This window comes from Crocuta crocuta, unplaced genomic scaffold (assembly GCF_008692635.1).
Source record: "Crocuta crocuta isolate KB4526 unplaced genomic scaffold, BGI_CrCroc_1.0 scaffold4, whole genome shotgun sequence".
Classification (NCBI taxonomy): domain Eukaryota; kingdom Metazoa; phylum Chordata; class Mammalia; order Carnivora; family Hyaenidae; genus Crocuta; species Crocuta crocuta.
The window spans coordinates 3,115,587-3,134,248 of record NW_027529996.1 but is presented as its reverse complement, the minus strand read 5'-3'; the positions used below and the strand labels follow the sequence as shown (position 1 = coordinate 3,134,248).

General features: G+C 37.0%; 1 protein-coding gene across 3 annotated transcripts in view; it reads right to left on the bottom strand.

The window, feature by feature from the left end:
* Positions 1-2,362: 2,362 nt before the first annotated feature.
* RICTOR (RPTOR independent companion of MTOR complex 2) overlaps positions 2,363-18,662 on the bottom strand; it is a 119,830-nt gene continuing 103,530 nt past the window's right edge. For 2 of the 3 annotated variants that reach the window (XM_077763466.1, XM_077763468.1), the window contains 7 exons: positions 17,954-18,131; positions 17,084-17,168; positions 15,862-16,095; positions 8,946-9,101; positions 8,486-8,609; positions 7,021-7,159; positions 2,363-6,896 (listed from right to left, as the gene is read on the bottom strand). In XM_077763466.1, coding sequence (XP_077619592.1) covers positions 6,822-6,896; positions 7,021-7,159; positions 8,486-8,609; positions 8,946-9,101; positions 15,862-16,095; positions 17,084-17,168; positions 17,954-18,131 — 991 coding nt within the window. In that variant the 3' untranslated portion in view covers positions 2,363-6,821. The remainder of the gene's footprint in view (positions 6,897-7,020; positions 7,160-8,485; positions 8,610-8,945; positions 9,102-15,861; positions 16,096-17,083; positions 17,169-17,953; positions 18,132-18,662) is intronic. The other variant, XM_077763467.1, reaches the window with a different exon arrangement.

Below are 18,662 nucleotides of genomic sequence, written 5' to 3'. Positions count from 1 at the left end.
CTGCATTTTGTGTTTTCTCTACCTCAATGAAAGGAAAACCTAACAGTAAGTAGAGCCAGTGAGTCACTTCATGAGCTTACTAAAAATGTAAATTTGGGGACACTGCTCTAAACCTCATCAGAATCTCTGTGGCTTGAGACCCAAACTGTGTATTTCATCAGCTCCCTCCCTGGCATTTGGATGCACACTCAACTTTGAGAATCATATAGCAAAACCCCAACAGGAAATGTGGGGCTACGCAACATCATGCTCACAGCATCACTGTGACTGCGGTTTGGGCTACACACGCTCTCCCACGACCACACCACCAAACGCAGTCATATTGAAGACCTTCGCCAATACTTATGCCATCTTAACAGCATAAGCAATGTTCTTCAGAAACTTTGAAATTTGTATTCACGGGTCAGAAGTATTAAGATTAAAAAAATACTCCTGGAACAAAAATACTCCTGGAGAATTTCAAATGACAGAGAAGTATAATAAATTTAACAAACCCTTGTACATCATCAGCCCCAACAGCCACCAACCCACAGCTGTTGCAGCCCATCCAGACCCTTGTCCGCTCTCCCTTCTAATAATTTGGAAGCAAATCCAAGGATTTCATCTGCAAATATTTGTGTTTCTCTAAAGCAGCTCTATTTTTCCTAACATAACGATGAGTAACCTTAAAAAGAACTGTACCTAACGCCGAATTCTTAATACTTCTTTAGCAATATCAGGGTATTTTTGATGGCAGGCAGGACTGGTGTTAATGATCTATAAATACCGCATCAGACTGGCGAGTAGTCCTCAGTCGCCTGCAGGGGACCATAATGGTTGAGGCTGGGCGCGGGGACGCCGCCCCACGACAGAACCACGGACTTTGCCACCACAGGTGCCTGTGCTCCCATCCCAACACCCGACTCCCGCTGAGTGTAGTGAAACTGATCCCCGGCTAGAATGTGTATTTACTGAGGAGATTAAGTTGAGTTAGATAACATCTAGTGTTTCTCCTGAGAGATCCAGGGAAAGAGAACTGGCTTTCGTAGCAAAGAATCTGCAAAACATATTCAACATTTTGCATAAAGGAGAATCTTTAAAAACCCTTGAAGAGATACAACAGAAGAGAAAATGCATTTAGAACGAGAAGTTAAGAGACACACAATAACTAAACATATTCAGTTTAAAGCACCAAGCAAAGGCAGTTGACTTAATCCTCTAAGATTAGCATTAAAGAAACAAGCTCTAGTATTTTGTGTGTTTCTTTATGTTTAAATCAGCGCAAAAGTAGTTGCTATGGTCTGAATGGTTGTCCTCAAAATGTCTATGTTGGAATCGTGACCCCCAAAGGTAATGGTAGCAGGAGCCAGGGCCTTTGGAAGGTGATTGGCTCGCAAGACTGGAGCCCTCCCGTACTCGGGATGAATGTGCTTAGGAGACCCGAGGGCTCCCTATTTGTCCGCCGTGTCACGACGCGACGAGAGCCCTGGCGCCTGGCAGAGGCCCCACGCGACCTTGCTAGCACGCTGCCTCGGCCACGCAGCCTCCAGGACTGGAGAAACCGATTGCTGTTGTTTGTAAGCTACCCAGCCTGTGCTATTTTATATAGTTGCCCAAGTGGACTAAGAAGGTACTTTATTTTTTAGTGTTTTTATATACCAAAGAGTTTTCTTTTTAAATGAAATAAACTTTCTGAGGTTTAGGTCTACAAATTTCAAAGATCAGCTGTATGATGATTATGAAGTGTGCTTTTTTAAGTCTGTTTTGGGGCCAATAACATACATATACAGAAGGTGATGGGAAAACGATACACAGAAATAACGCCCAAGGACCAAGCTATCCGAACAATATGTTTCTGTAAGTGACACTATCTTAACCACATACAGTGAACTAGAACCTCACTTTGACCTGGCTTCGGCATTGAATTCTATTCTCCAGCCTTGGTGATTTCCCTAGTGGTATTTTCTTTCGCCACTAGGTGGCTACATGATAACCGATCTGAGGACAAGTTTCTGCACGAGAAATCAAATACCTTCCACAAAAAAGGCATCATCACACCATCACCACTTATATTGTATATTTCCTCAAAAAATTTAGAACCGTCCTAAAGACAGACCCAGTTTTTCAAACCCTTTATAATGATTTGAAGTTAAAAAATACAAATTATAAAGGTATTTGTTTAGATTATGAAGACTGCTGAAGTACACGTATTTTAAAACATCTGGAGTTTGTCACCAATGTGTTACCGAACTGGACTCTTATCTGTAGAACCTGAGAGTCATTTTTACCGGGAGTCATGTGTATTGGCCACAGTGGCACATAATTCAAATCAACACAATTCAATCCACTGACTGTTTTAAAATTTCAAGTAGAACAACACAAGTTTAAGAATTTTAAGTACATTTTATTAACAACGTATCCCTTTGATAAGATTATGCTTCAGGAGGCTTTTAATGCCCTTGACATAAACTGTACACATTATACAAAAACAAGAAAAACCACACACACACACACACACACACAAATCAAGGTGAGCGAAACCATTTGGGGACAAACCTTCTTTAAATTATACACAACTTAATGAAATATTCTTACGGAAAATATATAAATACTTTTTCTTTCTATGTTACAGCTATACAATATAAATCAGATTTCAATGTTCAGTGACCTACAAACACCAGAACCTCCAAATATGTAGCAGCTTCTTACTAAAGAAAGAAAGAAGAATATCACGTGGTTAGGGAGCATCACGTCTGAGATTTTATTCACAACCCCTTACTCACCACTTTTCAAAACTAATCTGCACCGTCTGTGTTTATAATGCGGCTGCAGGCTTCTGCCAGGCCAGTAATGGAACTTGTTTCAACGATTACCCAGGAAACATTTGTATCTCCCTGGCTCTGCCCCAAGACTTTGTGTTTTGTGCTAAATCAACCTAGTTAGTGGCAAAGTTACAAGGTATACTTTTTGGCATAAATTATAGTTTTCAAATTAAATATTTTATAAAGAAAATCAAATAAGATGTGCAATTAATGCGTGCTGTGGCATAGTTATCCACCTACATTACAAAAATACTCCAAAGGCGGGGGGTGGGGATCCACATTCTGTGTGAGTCCTATAAGCCTACTATGAATGAAATCTACTCTGGACACCTGGAACTAAAAGAAAATGAAGAATGTTCCTAGAAAGATCCTTACAGATTTCAACATTGTCTGACAAACACTGCTATCCATTCCACTAGTACGCTTTCATAAGGAAGCTCTTGCTGTAGTGATACTCTGGAATTGAAGCTGGTAATAATGGACTTCTGGATCAGGAGACCAGGGAGACCTTCCCCAACTTACGTTTTTGGAAAACCTGAAATGTTCTTTTATTCCATCAGTTCTTCTCCTAAAACTCTCTCAATTAGTCCTGCCTTCACTTTCTTCCCATGTGTCCTGGATTGTGAATTTGAGACAACACTGGAAGCATAAAACAAAAGGGGAAAAACCTTACGTTCAAAGGACTTTTCCCACCGTGGTTTACAAAGCTAATCTCACAAAAAGTTAGCACCTCACTCTTACCAGGCAAAAGCAACTGTGGTTGTAATTTGGACGACAATTTGATTGGTTTTTATTGCTCAATGATCTGTGCTTTAATGTGGGGATAAAAGGCATCCTCTGAATGGAATGAAAAAAATTTATATAAGAGCAGAAGACAAATCGAAATAAGCACTGACGCCTCACTGTTGAACACTTTACTACTGTGATGTGCCCTGAAAAACTCAGCTTTAATTATCTCAAGCTCTGGATAAAAGAGCTGAAAACTATTAAAGCTACTATTTCAAAAGAACTTGTACACATGACGTTAGAATAACTAGTATAATGATGTATATCCCTCCAAAGAGCCTCTATTTTAATGTCACTGTCTTACAGAACATACTTATGCTAATCTTTATTAGAAAATTTTTATTAGGGAGACGTTTCCCCCCCTCAAATCTACCTAGGCATAAATAGGAAATAAAAGTATAAGAAATTTTAGACCATATTTAATTATTAATACTAATTTCTAAGTTCATTATTTATCAGTATTTACTTTAGTATGTGAAGCTGAAATCTGTTCTTGAAAAAAATTTCAATTATTTCAATTAGAAATGACAATTCACTTTATAATTATTCACAGTTTACAACCAGCACAACTGCCCAAATTCCTCCAAATATTCAGTAATTACCAATAGTACAAATTTATATGGACTAAGATTAATTCTAAGATCTCAAAAAACTACAGTATTCACATTATTTTGGTATTTTATAGTTTGGTAGTTATCTATTACTTATAGATGATTTTCTCAATTATTTCTATTACCACTGACACCATTCCTAATCTTTTCAGCTATAATTTAAAATTTTTAAATACTAAGTTAATCACTTGGCACTGCATGGGAGCATTTTTCATCATAAAAGGCAACTTTTATACAAATGAGTTCTTGAAAACATATTAGACCCGTCAGTGAAACATGGATAAACCAAATAGCACTATACATTGAAGTATAGACATTTTTTTGTCCTTAGATTACTGATAACCACAAAATTGTCTCCCCAAACTTAAGTGCTATAGGCAATTACTATAACGCATACATACATTTCTTTCAAAGTAATAGTCAAAAAAAACCTGTTCAGGCTAATAGTAACAAAGACTTCAGTCCAGGATGGATGAGTGAAATGGGGTCTGGGATGGGGACGTGTGTGTATGAGTGAGTGAATGAGCGAGCGTGTGTGTGTGTGTGTGTGTGTGTGTGTGTGTGAGATAAGAAAGAATTACTATTAACTTTTGAGGGATTAAACCACAGATTTTATATTCTATATTAACTGAGGTAGTGTTTAAACTGGATGTCTAAAATATGTCAACCCCATCATGAATGAGTAAGATTACTAAATTACCTCCTTTGGAGTTTTTAACCACTATTTGGTCTAGTATCTCTGACATTTGGTTCTCTGGAAGGCAGTTTAATCATCCAAGACCAAAGACCAAGGTGACAGGCAATCAACGTTCTTAAAAGTACTGTTAACATTTACATAAACACTTGGGCTCAGTGATAAATTAAAGTTAAAAAAAATATTTTATTGTCACTTGGTTTTATGAGAGAAAATCTGAAGAACCACTTTTTAATAGAAGCAGCAGCTTACAGCCCTTATCTACTTTGTTACAACGGAAGCTGCTACGCAGTGCACGTGAGAACGGTCTGCTGAAGGGCAGTCAGAGAGGTGTCATGGAGTGAGAGGAAATGTTCATCCCGATTGGAACTTTCAGTGCCAGTAAATTAAAAACAACAACAGTATCTCTGTGAGTTAACGTTTTCTAGTTCACAGGGTTCTTTACAGAGATTTCAAAGAACAAGCCCGTTATAAAAACGATCTGTAATACGGGAAAATATTAATCAAGGTACTATGACTGTGTCAAAGCTGATGTGTAACTGTAAAAATGGTACAAACAAATGAATTAAAAAAAGAGTCCTAATCAGTCCAGCTGGATTTTTTTCTATTATATATAGACCTCAAAAAAGATAATCCTTTCATTTACAAGCATTCTAATGGTGATGGCCATGCTATTTTTATATACAAATTTGCATATATGTTTAATTCCTGTAAAGATTTCCAAATATCTTTAAACATATACAAATTAAACACAAATAAACAAAACCTTGCCCTCATCAACTTAACAGTTTCACAAATACGATAAAGGCAATTACTGTATTGATAAACTCACCTATCACCGCATTTAGTTTGTGCAAAACGAGAACACTGATATAAAAATGAAATCACTGCTGCTTTAAAATTTGGTACTTAAGGCTTTTCACTACAAGTTTTAATCATAATTGAAGCTGCACTAATGATTTTTTAAAAGGAAATATGGCTCTTCTTTTCCCACGGAATGTGTAAATCAGAGGCAAACTGATCTCTTCCTCAGGAAATCCAAAGTGTCAATTAATTTACTGCTTTCTTTTGCTTTAGGGCTCATTTACTAGTGCTCGTTCTAGTCCCGGTTGCAAATGGTGATACAGGAAGTTGGTGAAAACGAGAGGTCCACTGAAAACATGTGCATTCTATAAATGGGAAATACGCTGAATTATAAAATGGCGTTCTGATCTGAATCAAGAACTGTAGTGAAAAACCTTAACTGGTTCAAATAGCCTATAATAACACACTGCAACAAAACTGAAGAGACAGAAAACAAACTGTGATGCAAGTCTAGTAACATAAATAACTTATACAAGTTCTGGGTTGTTGAGGCTCTTTTTTTGCTTTGAGGTCACAAACCTCTGAAGTAGTGTTACAAACATTAGGAAAAATGCGGAAGGGCCGAAGTTCCCCCTCTAATACCAGCAGTTCTAGCACACCCCACTGTGGTAACAAGGTGCGGCCTCAGACACACTGATTCCTGGTGTCCACCAATTAGTTAACAAACAAGGCATCTTTAGATTTACCCTAAAAAAAGAATTCAGAAATAACTGTGTGAAGGGTGCTTCTGCATATCCTATTATTGTTCCACTGTTATTATGCTCTTAAAATGAAAAAATAGAAAACCTACGTAGGTATTCAGTGCTTGGCTCTTGCATACAATGGTAACTAAAGTTCTGAAAACTGTGGTGATGAACAACGAACCCCCGCAGGGCTCAGCAGGGCCAAGAGGAAGTTGCTCCGGCTGGGGAAGTCTGCAGTTCCAAGTGTCGCGTCCCAGTGATGGCTGGAGCAGAAGCTTCTCCTGTCCTGCTGCCCCGTCAGTCAGCTTTTTCTGAGGCTTTTAGGAACTCTGCGAGTCTGAGTATATATGGCGTTCGTCTATACAGGCGATAAACACCGAGGTCAGGACTCAGCAGATGTGTCCACTACAGGTTGTTTTGGTGGTGTTGCCAGCACAGCCTCCGCTTCCTCATGCATCTGGGGGAGAAGTGGTAACTGCTGGTGACTTTCTAAGCGTATCAACAGATATGACCTCTCCTTTAACTTATCCAAACAGAATTATTCTTGAAAGGTAAATTTCGGAAGTACTAATGCTACTTACTTGTAAAAACTGTACATCTTGAAATAATTCTTGTATGAACCTCCGACACGGAAGTCTAAATGTGCAGTGTGAGAGCAAATGAGAAACCTCAGAATAAAGGCAGATGTCATCAAATGTCTGAGGATACTTCTCCTTAATTCTAAAACCGAAGAAAAGATGATGGTGGGATAAAAACTCTAATAATGACTTACCTATTTTCCTCCAAAATATCACTTTTTAAATATTTTTTTGCCTCCAAACATTGATTAGATGGCATACTAGCATAAGAATATAAAATATTAAATATTCCTACCTCATACACCAGATATTTTAAGTTTGGAGTAATTTCTTAAAATGATTAAAACCCAAATGTTTCTTGGAAAGTCAGAAATATTCTTTACCACTAGCATGAGAAATTGCAAAATTTATTTATCAGCCTAGGATGACTTAACTATTTTCAAAATTAAATTTTTAAATAGAAATAAGTTTTTGGTTAAGTGTCTGACACTTGATCTCAGCTCAGGTCTCGATCTCAGGGTCATGAGTTCAAGGCTGGTGTTGGGCTCCATGCCCAAGTTAAAAAACTAAATAAATAAAATACAAAGAAGTTTTTAAAGTTAGTCTGGAGTTATAAATATCCTTAACTGGGCTATCTCTTTTTATCATTCCACTTTCTAACAGTGGCATGCAAGATGCAAGATGTTCAGGCTCAGGACCCGCCACTGCTAGTGTCTGGCCAGGAGGTCTGCCCTGGGACCCTGGCATCTGTGTGACTATTAAGCGCACGGGAGCCTGTGCTGCTGCTTCTGAGGACTACGGCTATTTACAGTGCAGATTAAAGACAGTAATGGTTCAACGTAAATTTTCTTCTATCATGCTGCTATGATTTAGGAAAACAATAAAAATTCTTTAACATGTACTACAAGAAAGAGGAAAAATTGGGGGAAAATTAAACCAAGAAAATATCACTTGTTTTTGTATAGGTTTGCTTATCTCAAACTGTTCAGTCCCAGGATACCCATACTTCCTTAAAAATTATTCAAGACCCCCAAAAGCTTTTTTTTTTGTGAGTTACAGTTATTATTAATTACCATATTAGAAGTTAAAATTGATAAAATTTCAAAATATATATTAATTCATTTAAAAAATAAGCCCATTACTTGTTAACATAAATATATACATTTAATAAAAAGTATTTTCCAAAACTAAAAAAGAAGAATGGTACTGTTTTACATTTTTACAGATCTCATTAAGTCTGGCTTAATAGAAGATAGATTCACAAATTTACTTCTGCGTTAAGTTTGTTACTGTAATACGTTATTTTGGTTGAAATACACGAAGGAAATCTAGCCTCACACAGATATACCATGCAGACTATGGACGTAAGCTAATTAGTCTCACCTTTGAAGGTTAGTCTAACCTTTGAAGTTCCAAGGATCTTTTTTACCTTAAAAAGCAGAACAGAGAATACTCATAGTTTACTTACGTTAAAAGCCCAGTTTCATGACACTTGGTTGAAACTGAACTACTTAAATTAATGACTAATCTCAGAACTTCTTTGCGAAGGAGTATACGGCACATTGGTGTATCATCTGGAATTGTTTTAACACCTGAAAAGGAGATTAAAATATTTTATCTTTCTCACAGTAGAAAATGACTACAACTCATGAAATTTGTTCTTAAACCTTACTTAAAGATCGAAGGCATAGAGATAAACTGCACATAATCTACTGATCGTTCTGGAAACAAAATTCTAATGCAAGAAGACAACTAAAAGGACACACCTAAGCAGCTGATACAGGTGCGATAGTTGGCTAAGTACACCTGACTAAAACAGACTTGTCACAGTTTTGAGATGACTTCAATTATAACATTATTTATCAACAGCAGCCACAAAACTAAGTATAGTTTTACTAACAATGCTTGGATTTGAATCTGAAACTTACCTAGGAGCAATTCTGTGCTTTTGGTGCTGCTGGCTGAGCCTTCTTGAGACACTCCATCACTGCACCCAGAAATCCCTGAAAACTTAGAAGGAACCACTTCTAAGGGGTTATGGATCGTCTGCTCACACCAGTCAGAATATGGAATGTCTTGAAGGTCTGAAGAAAAAGTGAATTATTGCAATAATTATCATAATGGCTTAATTCCGATGTCTGCATCATATACCAGAGAGGAGATGATTTCTTATAATTTCTTTCCAATTTTCAACATTTTCCACAATGATCTTGAAAATAAATTCAGATTGCTCAGATGGTGAAATTTTTTAAATTCTAAAGACATTTATATATAAATTTTATTTTCCTAAATTACAAAAAATACATAAATATGTGATTAAAGAATTCAAATAAAGACATATATAGAATAAAACATGAAGGTACCTTATTTACCCCCCTACCCATGACTCCCACCCCCAAACTAAATGCCTCTCCAAAGGGAAATATGGCTAAACATTTGACACATATATATATTTTAAGATCTTTTGCTATTTTCAATTTGTTTTTCTTGTCCTTTGGGTATGTTAAGTTGGATTATACTCTTATTCTATGACTTGCTTTTCTCCCCATTTAATAATTACCAATAGAAGAATCATACTTCCCTGGGCTTGTCATCAGTTCATTCCTCAGAATTAAATTTACAATACTACCCATGCGTTGCTAAGCTACTCCTAGATGGGATTTTTGAAGTCAACCAAACATCTCAGTGTCTCTAAGATGACATTAATTTTTTGATTTAAAATTTTCCTGAGTACTTCAAGTGATTAGGGCAAATGGAAAGCAGGAAGTCTTTGGCTGTCCTTTTAGGTAGTAACAATGGGCAACCAATAAAATCCTACAACCTTAGTGCTCTCAGAAACACTGGAAATTAATTAAAGCTCTCATCTCATGAAAGAAAAGAGATTCAGAGAAAGGAGACGCAAACTCAGCCAGAAGGTAAGGGCTCTTGACAGATGGTCCAGTACTCTTTCTACTACGGCACATTGTCACAGGAGAGGAGAAAAAAACCCTATTTTGAAAGCCCAGAAAGCCCAGGAAGCCAAACCAATGTCCATCTCTCCCTATGTTGTTTTCCAAAAAACAGATATCACCCCCTCTTTTCACCTCTAAGACTTCCTAAGATTACTATTTACATAATACTAAGCAGAAAATGCTTTGGTTCCTTGGAAAAGAATATGAATTGGCATAGTTTTAAAATTTTGGTTATTAAGAAAATCATGTAAGTAACACATGCTACTTCATCATTCATTGATTTAAAAAGTAAAACTACTGCCAAAAGATTTGAGAACTAAAGATGTACTTAAAAAGCAGTAGTGCTGAAGAAGCAGGTAAGAGATGAACATGTTATTTTAGACTCAATTGATGAACTACCCAGGGACTATGACGACAAAACATTCCAGCACAAGAACAGAAGAAAGTTATACTTTATTCAACTGACATGTTTCTGAAAAGTTATAAAGTTCTATATATTTCAGCCTTCCCTTTAGCCAGTGATGATGATTCCTAACATGTCTAACCTGTTAGAATCACATCCTATCTCTGAACATGTCATCCGTTCTCATTTTTAAAAAAATACAAAACAAAACTCATTTCTCTAAGTACACTAGAACTATATAATTGCATGAACATCTGTGAAGGTGGAAGAAGCAGAACAGGATGTTAGCAAACATTCTACTCCAACAGCCTTCCCTTTGAGCTTTCCATTTTTGAACGACCGGCAGCCCAGATGTTTTAAAGAATTAAATGTGCTCAAGTCTTTACATTCCTTTAAAATGATCATTAAATAGTGCAGGGATTCGTTTTTAGTTCTCTGCCCTGGATAATATGGATGCCTTCTTTCTGATATACAAATCTTCCACGTGGCCTATAGAAATGCTTCTGAAACTGTACTGTGCACATGACCAACCTGGGAGTCTCGTGAAAATGCAGATTCTGATTGTGTGTGTGGGTGGAGTTTGAGGTTCTGCATTTCTGACAAGCTCTTAGGTGATGCTGATGCTGCTGGTCCTCTGTACTCTGGGTAGGAGGAGATGTGCTGGGCCAGGTCTCTGCTTATCTCTCTAGATCATGTATCTTCCTCCATCTTGCTTCCTGAGCTCTAATCACAAAGGTCTTTTCAGTCCCTCCTACTTCCCATGTACACTCTCATAGAGAAGACCTTTGCTCAAGCTGTTGTCTCTCCCTTCAAATTCTCTATACTCCAGTCTTTACTTTGTTAGCTTCTATTCATTCTTTAGGCCACAGCTCAATAATAACTTCTTCAGAAGTCTCCTCTTTGACCTGCCTACTTGGTTATATTCTTTTGCTAATACCACGTCCCTACCCTTGATGACACTTGATACAAATGCCGTATTATATTTACACAATCAACTGATCAAGTGATCGATCAATCAATCCATTTATCCATTTCTTTCCCCCACTGAACTGAAGTTCAAAGAGTTTAAGAACAGTGTGTTGTTGTTGTTTTCCCTCCCTCACAAAAGCTTTCCTGGCATCTAGTTTAATGCCTGACCCACGGTGGCGGCATAATAAATATTATGTTGAGGGCATGAATGAATAAAAGTTCGGTGACTTTTTAACCATTTGGCCTTCCTCCCTTCACGTTTCCGAGATGGGCATCGGTAAAAAACTGCAATCATTTCCCAGTTCAGAGTCATTCTTCCCCTGCTGCTCCTTAGTAACACTTCCTCTCCCTGGTGCCCCAGCAGAGAAGCTGACAGCTGTGGCAAGGTGAGCGCCCTTCTGCCCACAGCAAGTCTTTCACAAGTCCCAAGCCCCGTGATGCTCTCTGCCTGATCACTTTCCCAGCCACAGGCCACAAATGGATTCAAATTAGCTGTGACTGTCTTGTGACTAGGTAATTAGAGGGCTGGTTTCCCTGTTTCTTGTTTGGTAAGTAGAAAACTGTATAGTAAAGTCCACAGTAGCTGTTTCATGAATATTTGAAACCTATATTTTATAAGTATATAAATGAAGAACTTGCAGAAACTAAAATATCATAAACAGCACAGAGCAAATTATTTAAAACCACATTATTTTCTACTGTGTGTAATACATTAGAACAATATGGCTCAAACCTCTCACTCACAGGAAATGAGAATAATTATTACAGCGCACTGGGGCCCTGGACAGGGCTGTTCACAGTGGAAAATGCCTAATCCAAGAGTTAGTCCAAACCAAGGCCCTAGGGGTATGGAAGCACTAAGGGAATTAATTATCTTAGCATACCCATGTCCTATTTACGGTGCATCAGCATGCTGCAACCCATCAGCATGCTGGAAAGTTCTGAATCAGAATACCAAGGAGAAATTTAGAAGAGTAACTCAGAGAATTTTGCTTATACTACGTTTTTCTGAATATGGCTACATGATATTCACCAGGAAAAGCTGTCTATAGAAACACTGTAAGCACTCCCATAAACACACATTAGTTTGAAATTGCTAACACAGATGGTCCGCAACTGGTGATGGCTCAACTTTATGATGATGCAAACATGATACACATTCAGTAGAAATGTCTTCAAATTTTGAATCTGGATCCCTCCCTGCGCTAGCACTCTGCGGCATGATCCTCTCTCGTGATGCTGGACAGTGACAGCGAGCCACAGCTCCCAGTCAGTCCTGTGAGCATGAGGTAAACCGCTAATACACTACAACTGTTCTGATCCCATAAAACCATTGTTTCACGTTCAGCAGAGCATGCAATCAATTACATGAGGTAGTTAATACTTAACTATACAACAGACTTTGTTGATTTTGCCCAGCTGTAGTCTAATGTAAGTGCTCTGAGCATATGAGACTAGGGGTATCTGGATGGCTCAGCACGTTGAACATCCATCTCCTGATTTAGGTTCAGGTTGTGATCTCATGGTTGTGGGACTGAGCCCTATGTCAGGCTCTGTGCTGGGCGTGGAGCCTGCCTGGGATTCTCTCTCTCCTGGTCTCTCTGCCCCTCCTCAGCTAGTGCTCATGCTCTTTCAAAATAAATAAATAAACATTAAAAAAATTAAAAAAGAGAGAGACAGGCTAGACTAAACTATTAATATTTGATAGGTCAGCTGTATGAAATGCATTTTCGACTCAGGATTTTCTTAACTTAGGATGGGTCTATCAGGATAGAACTCCATTGTGGGGCAGGGAAGATATGCATGTGTCATCTGCTGAATCATGTACGAAAGCTGAATCTGAGTCTACTCTCACTAAAAACATATTGCCTACTATACAAAGCAGTACACAGCTATGGATTAGAAATACAAAACTGAAAAGACACGACAGCTCATATACTGAAGGAACTTCATGAGTGGCAGGGAAAAAAAAACCAACCATAATTATTATGAGGGCAATGCAAGTACAGAGGAAGGAGTATCAACATCTAACTTAGAGTTAGGGGCAGTTTCACAGGGAAAATATTCCTGACATTCAGGATGAGGTGGGCTTGAGAAAGAGGCTGTCTGTGATGAGCTTGTACATGCCGAAGGGGTAGGGGAAAGAGGGAACAACAGCACGGAAAACACATTTTTCATGCCCAGAATTATGAAATCAGTATACAGAAATCTGTTGCATTCCCATATACTAATAATGATGCACAGAGATTAAGAAAAAAATCCCATTTATAATTGTACCAAAAATGAGAAAATACCTAGGGATAAACTTAACCAAGGAGATTAAAGACCCATACTCTGAAAAGTATAAAAGACAGATGAAAGACACTGAAGATGATGCAAACAAATAGAAAGATTATTTCACACTTATGGATTAGAAGAACCACTACTGATAAAATATCCATCCACACTACCCAAAACAACCTACAGGTTTAATGCACTCCCTATTAAGATACCAACATTTTTCACAGAACTAGAACAAATAATACTAAAATATGTATGGAATGATGAAAGACCTCAAATAGTCAAGCAGTCTTGAAAATTTCAAGATCTAGTACNGTGCTGGAAAAACCGGACAGCTATATGAAAAGAATGAAGCTAGACCACGTTCTCACACGATACACAAAAATAAACTCAAAATGGGTTAAAGATATAAAGGGGAGACATGAAACCATAAAACTCCTAGAAGAAATAGTAGGCACTAATTTCTTTGACACTAGTTGTAGAAATATTTTCCTAGGTATGTCTCCTAAGGCAAGGGAAACAAAAGCAAAATTAAACTACTGGGACTGCATTAAAATATAAAGCTCTGCACAGCAAAGGAGACCATCAAGAAAACAAAAAGATAACCTACTGAATGGTGAAGATATCTGCAAACGACATGCAATAATGGGTTGATATTCAAAATATATAAAGAACTTACATAACTCAATACCAAAAAAACCCTCAAGTAATCCAATTAAAAATGAGCAGAGGACCTAAACATTTTTCCAAAGAAGGCACACAGATAATGGCCAACATCACTAATCATCAGGGAAATGCAAATCAAAACCACAATGAGGTATCACCTCACACCTGTCAGAATGATTGAAGTCAAAACATAAGAAATAACAAGTGTCGGTGTGGATGTGCATCAATCATGCACTATTGATCAAAATGCATTTTGGCATAGCCACTGTAGAAAACAGTATGGAGGTTTCTGAAAAAATTAAAAAATATAACTACCATATGATTCAGTAATTCCACTACTAGGTATCTGCCCAAAGCAAACAAAAACACTTAATTTAAAAAGATATATGAGCCCTTATGTTTATTACAGCATTACAACAGCCAAGACATGAAAGGAACCCGAGTGTCTATTCACAGTGAATGGCTAAAGATCTGTGTGTACACACACACACACACACACACACACACAGGAATTACTACATGGCTATAAAAAAGAATGCGGTCCTGCCATTTGTAACAACATGGATGGACAGACCTACACAGTATAATGCTAAGTAAAGTGAATCAGAGAAAAACAAATAAAAAAACGAACTTGGGGTGCCTGAGTGGCTCAGTCAGAGGAGCATCCGACTACTGATTTTGGCTCAGGTCATGACCTTATAGTTGTGAGATCAAGCTCTGCATCCACAATTCTCTCTCCTTCTCTCTGTTCCTACCCCACATGCTCTCTCTCAAAAAACAACAAGAACAAAAACAAAAATCTCTTAAACACAGAAAACAAAATGGTGACTGCCAGACGAGAGATAGGTGGGGCAAGGGGTGAAAGAGATACAGACCATCAAGATCACACTTATCATGATGAGCACTGAGTAACGTACAGAATTGTTCAATCGCTATATTGTACACCTGAAACTAATATAACAGTGTAAGTTAACCACACTGAAATTTAAAAATATTAAAAGAAAAACAGAATTGTTGAGTAATTATATTGTACACCTGGAACTAATGTAATACTGTATGTTACTAATAGTAGAAAAAAAGGGGGGGCCTGAGAGGCTTAGACGGTTAGGCATCCGACTCTTAATTTAGGCTCATGTCATGATCTTGCGGTTCATGGGTTTGAGCCCCACGATGGGCTCTGTGCTGACAGTGTGAAGTCTGCTTGGGATTCTGTCTTCCTATCTCTCTGCCTCTCCCCCACTTGCTCTCTCTCTCCAAAATAAACAAACATCAAAAAAAAAAAAAGATAATAAAAGACAACAGACAGATCACAGAGTCTTATGTGCTGGGCATGAATAGCCAGTAAAAAACGGTTAACAGACTAATCCCAGAAAACAGTATGAAAGGTGACTTGGAAGGGGCCAAAACTGGAGACAGAGACACAAACTCTCCAATAGGAAATGCTGAGTGACTGAACTAAAGCCAGGGCAGTGAGAATGGAGAATGGTAGTGAGTCAGAGGGGTCGTCATCAGAGCTGGGACATGACTTTGACTGGAGCAGATTCATATGAGGTGGAGATGCTCATAATCACTTACCTGAATGACTACATATTGCACTTAGTTGGTTACTGGGCTGGAAACCCAGAATTTCAATACAGACACAATAAAGGCAGTTATCATCTGTATGCTCCTGTAATCCAGTGTCTTCTGTACTTTCTAAAAACAGAGAAGCATCTGAATGGATCGAGTTCATTATTTCTGTAAGACTCATCTGTTGTCGCAGCAAGTGAAAGGAGTTTTTGACAAGACCTCCAGTCCCAGATGGAAGACCTGTGCATAAGTAAACATGAAACAGAATCTGATGAAGATAGTATCAATGACATCTCCTTCCAGGTACCTCAAACAATGTGAATTTTTGAAGAAGGAAAACTAGGGAAGAAAATCTGAACTCTTTCTAGGACTAAAATCTAATTTGCTTTAAATTAGGAAAATAATTAAAGTTAGCAGATATGATTAAATATTAGTTTAATATGAAATTTTATATAGAGGGGCACCTGGGTGGCTTAGTCGGTTGACTGTCCGACTTTCGCTTAGGTCATGATCTCGCTGTTCGTGGGTTTGAGCCCTGCATTGGGCTCTGTGCTGACTGCCAGCTCAGAGCCTGGAGCCTATTTCAGAGTCTGTATCTCCCTCTCTCTCTGACCCTCCCCTGCTCATGCTGTCTCTCTCTCTCTCTCCTAGAAATAAAAATATTTAAAAAAAAATAAAAAATTTTAAATATAAAATGGAAAATTAAAAATATATACTTAAGGCATCATTATTAGCAGTACTTCCATAAAGAAATGTAATAATTCTAAGTTTAAAGAGTAGTTGTTTAAAGAGAATCAAGATTCTGAAGCTTTAACCTGTGGCTGATAGGCATACCTTCATTAAAGTCTTACAGTTCATAACAAAGAGAGATCATGTAATATATATTTTTATCTTTCTCCAACCCCAAACATCTGGTTTCTTAGACCCTCTGAAAGGATTAGTGTTTCAAGTTTTTCATGCATTAATTTTTAAATCAACTAATCTAATTTTTGTCTTCTTGAGAGGCTTAGTTGGAAGAACACTTTAAGTCAAGCCCCTCATAAAAATATATATAAAATTGATGCAATTATTTTGGTAAAATTTTTAAGTTGGCCCAAAAGTAAGTTTATCTGAATTTTTAATGTCATCCCACTAAAAAGTATTTTTTCTTTTATATAAACTTTGTTTTAAAAACAATTTTCTTTTTAATATAGAGAGGAGTCTCACAAAAACTAAAGCCACGTGTTACCTCCTGCATCATGGGCAAACACCCTGGCACCTCGATCATCATGTGGAGGTATGTTTTTCGTCTGAAAATAGGGAATATCCTTCACCTAAAATAGATAAATTATGAAGACATTCACTTTATATTAGCAAAATTAAATGAAATGCAATTTAAATAAAATTGCTATAGCACATAAACCTACAACAAAAAGTTCACTAAAGGTTAAATTACCAAAATTTGACAAAATAACAAATAATCCTTAAAGCCCTTATTTATTCTTGGTAATTTCAATAAATATTAAGTGATCATTTTAGAATTACCTAAATTAGATACTTTTATCTACATTATCTAAATTTTATCTAAATTAGGTGTTAGAAATTATCTAAACAGATTCTTGAGCAAATGCATATTCTTTAGTACAATCTACCATGTAGAAATTTCTGAGTATCTGAGGAGATTAGGGTCACCTTATATGAATGGGCACAGGTGGCTGCCTGTACAGGCTAAATAGGTTTAAAAAAACAAGGAATATACTGTGAAACTTACACAAGGTTAGATGTGAAAAAACACAAAAGGATAAGTCAAATGTGACTAAAAAGCAAAGTTAAAAATTCACTAAACTTCTATAGAGAACACACTGATAAAGAACTCAAACAAGATGCTGATTTGGTATGGGAAGAGAAGGAAGGACTTAGAAATACTAAATAAAAATGTGCATAATAGTAGAGAAAGGTGAAATTGTTTCCATCATAAAATGTCTTCAAACAAAACTGCCTTAAAAAATGATTTTCCCCCCAAACAGTATTCACTCTAAAATATAATTTCTAGTAAGCAGTTACAGAATATGAAATAATAGGAAACCAACTCATAAGAAAACAAGAGAATTTATGGTACCTGGAAGATATCATTGATGTCTACTGGCAGAGCAAGACCAATGTAGTCATCAGAACTACCGTATGTTGCACTGGACACCATGGATCTCACTGAGGAGGATCGCTGCAGGGTATTTTGATTAATAGGACTTAATAAATCTTCTTTATCTAATGATGCATAGCTTAAAGCTTTCATGAACCTATAAAACCATAAAAAAAATCCACTTACATTAGTTTCTTGATTTGCAATATTAATCATATACAGAAATTATAATTTATTTTTGCAACTTCATAGAAGATAAGTGGCTAGTCAAGTACTAAGCAGTGCCATCACTTATTAAGAAAATACACACTTGAAATTATTTAGCTGTTACAAAATGACATACAAAAGATTATCAGTATTGAGACTGTTAGGAAAAACAACTGCTATGGCCTTCCAGGTCAAAGTGTCAAGGTGGGCAATTAAGAGAACTTTCAACATCTAGAAGCAAAAGACAAAACAAAACAAACCTTAAAAGTCACCGGTATGATCCAAGGATTATCTTCACAATCCTTTCAAACCACTAACTTTGCTATCAGAGAACTAAGGGCATTGCTATTAACTCCATTTAACATTATTTTTATGAAATATAAGAATAAACACTTCTCATTCTTTGTGTGGTAATTAACGCTTTAGCAATAAGATTATGTAACACAGAAGACGAAGAACAGCAATAATATCATCATTTGTA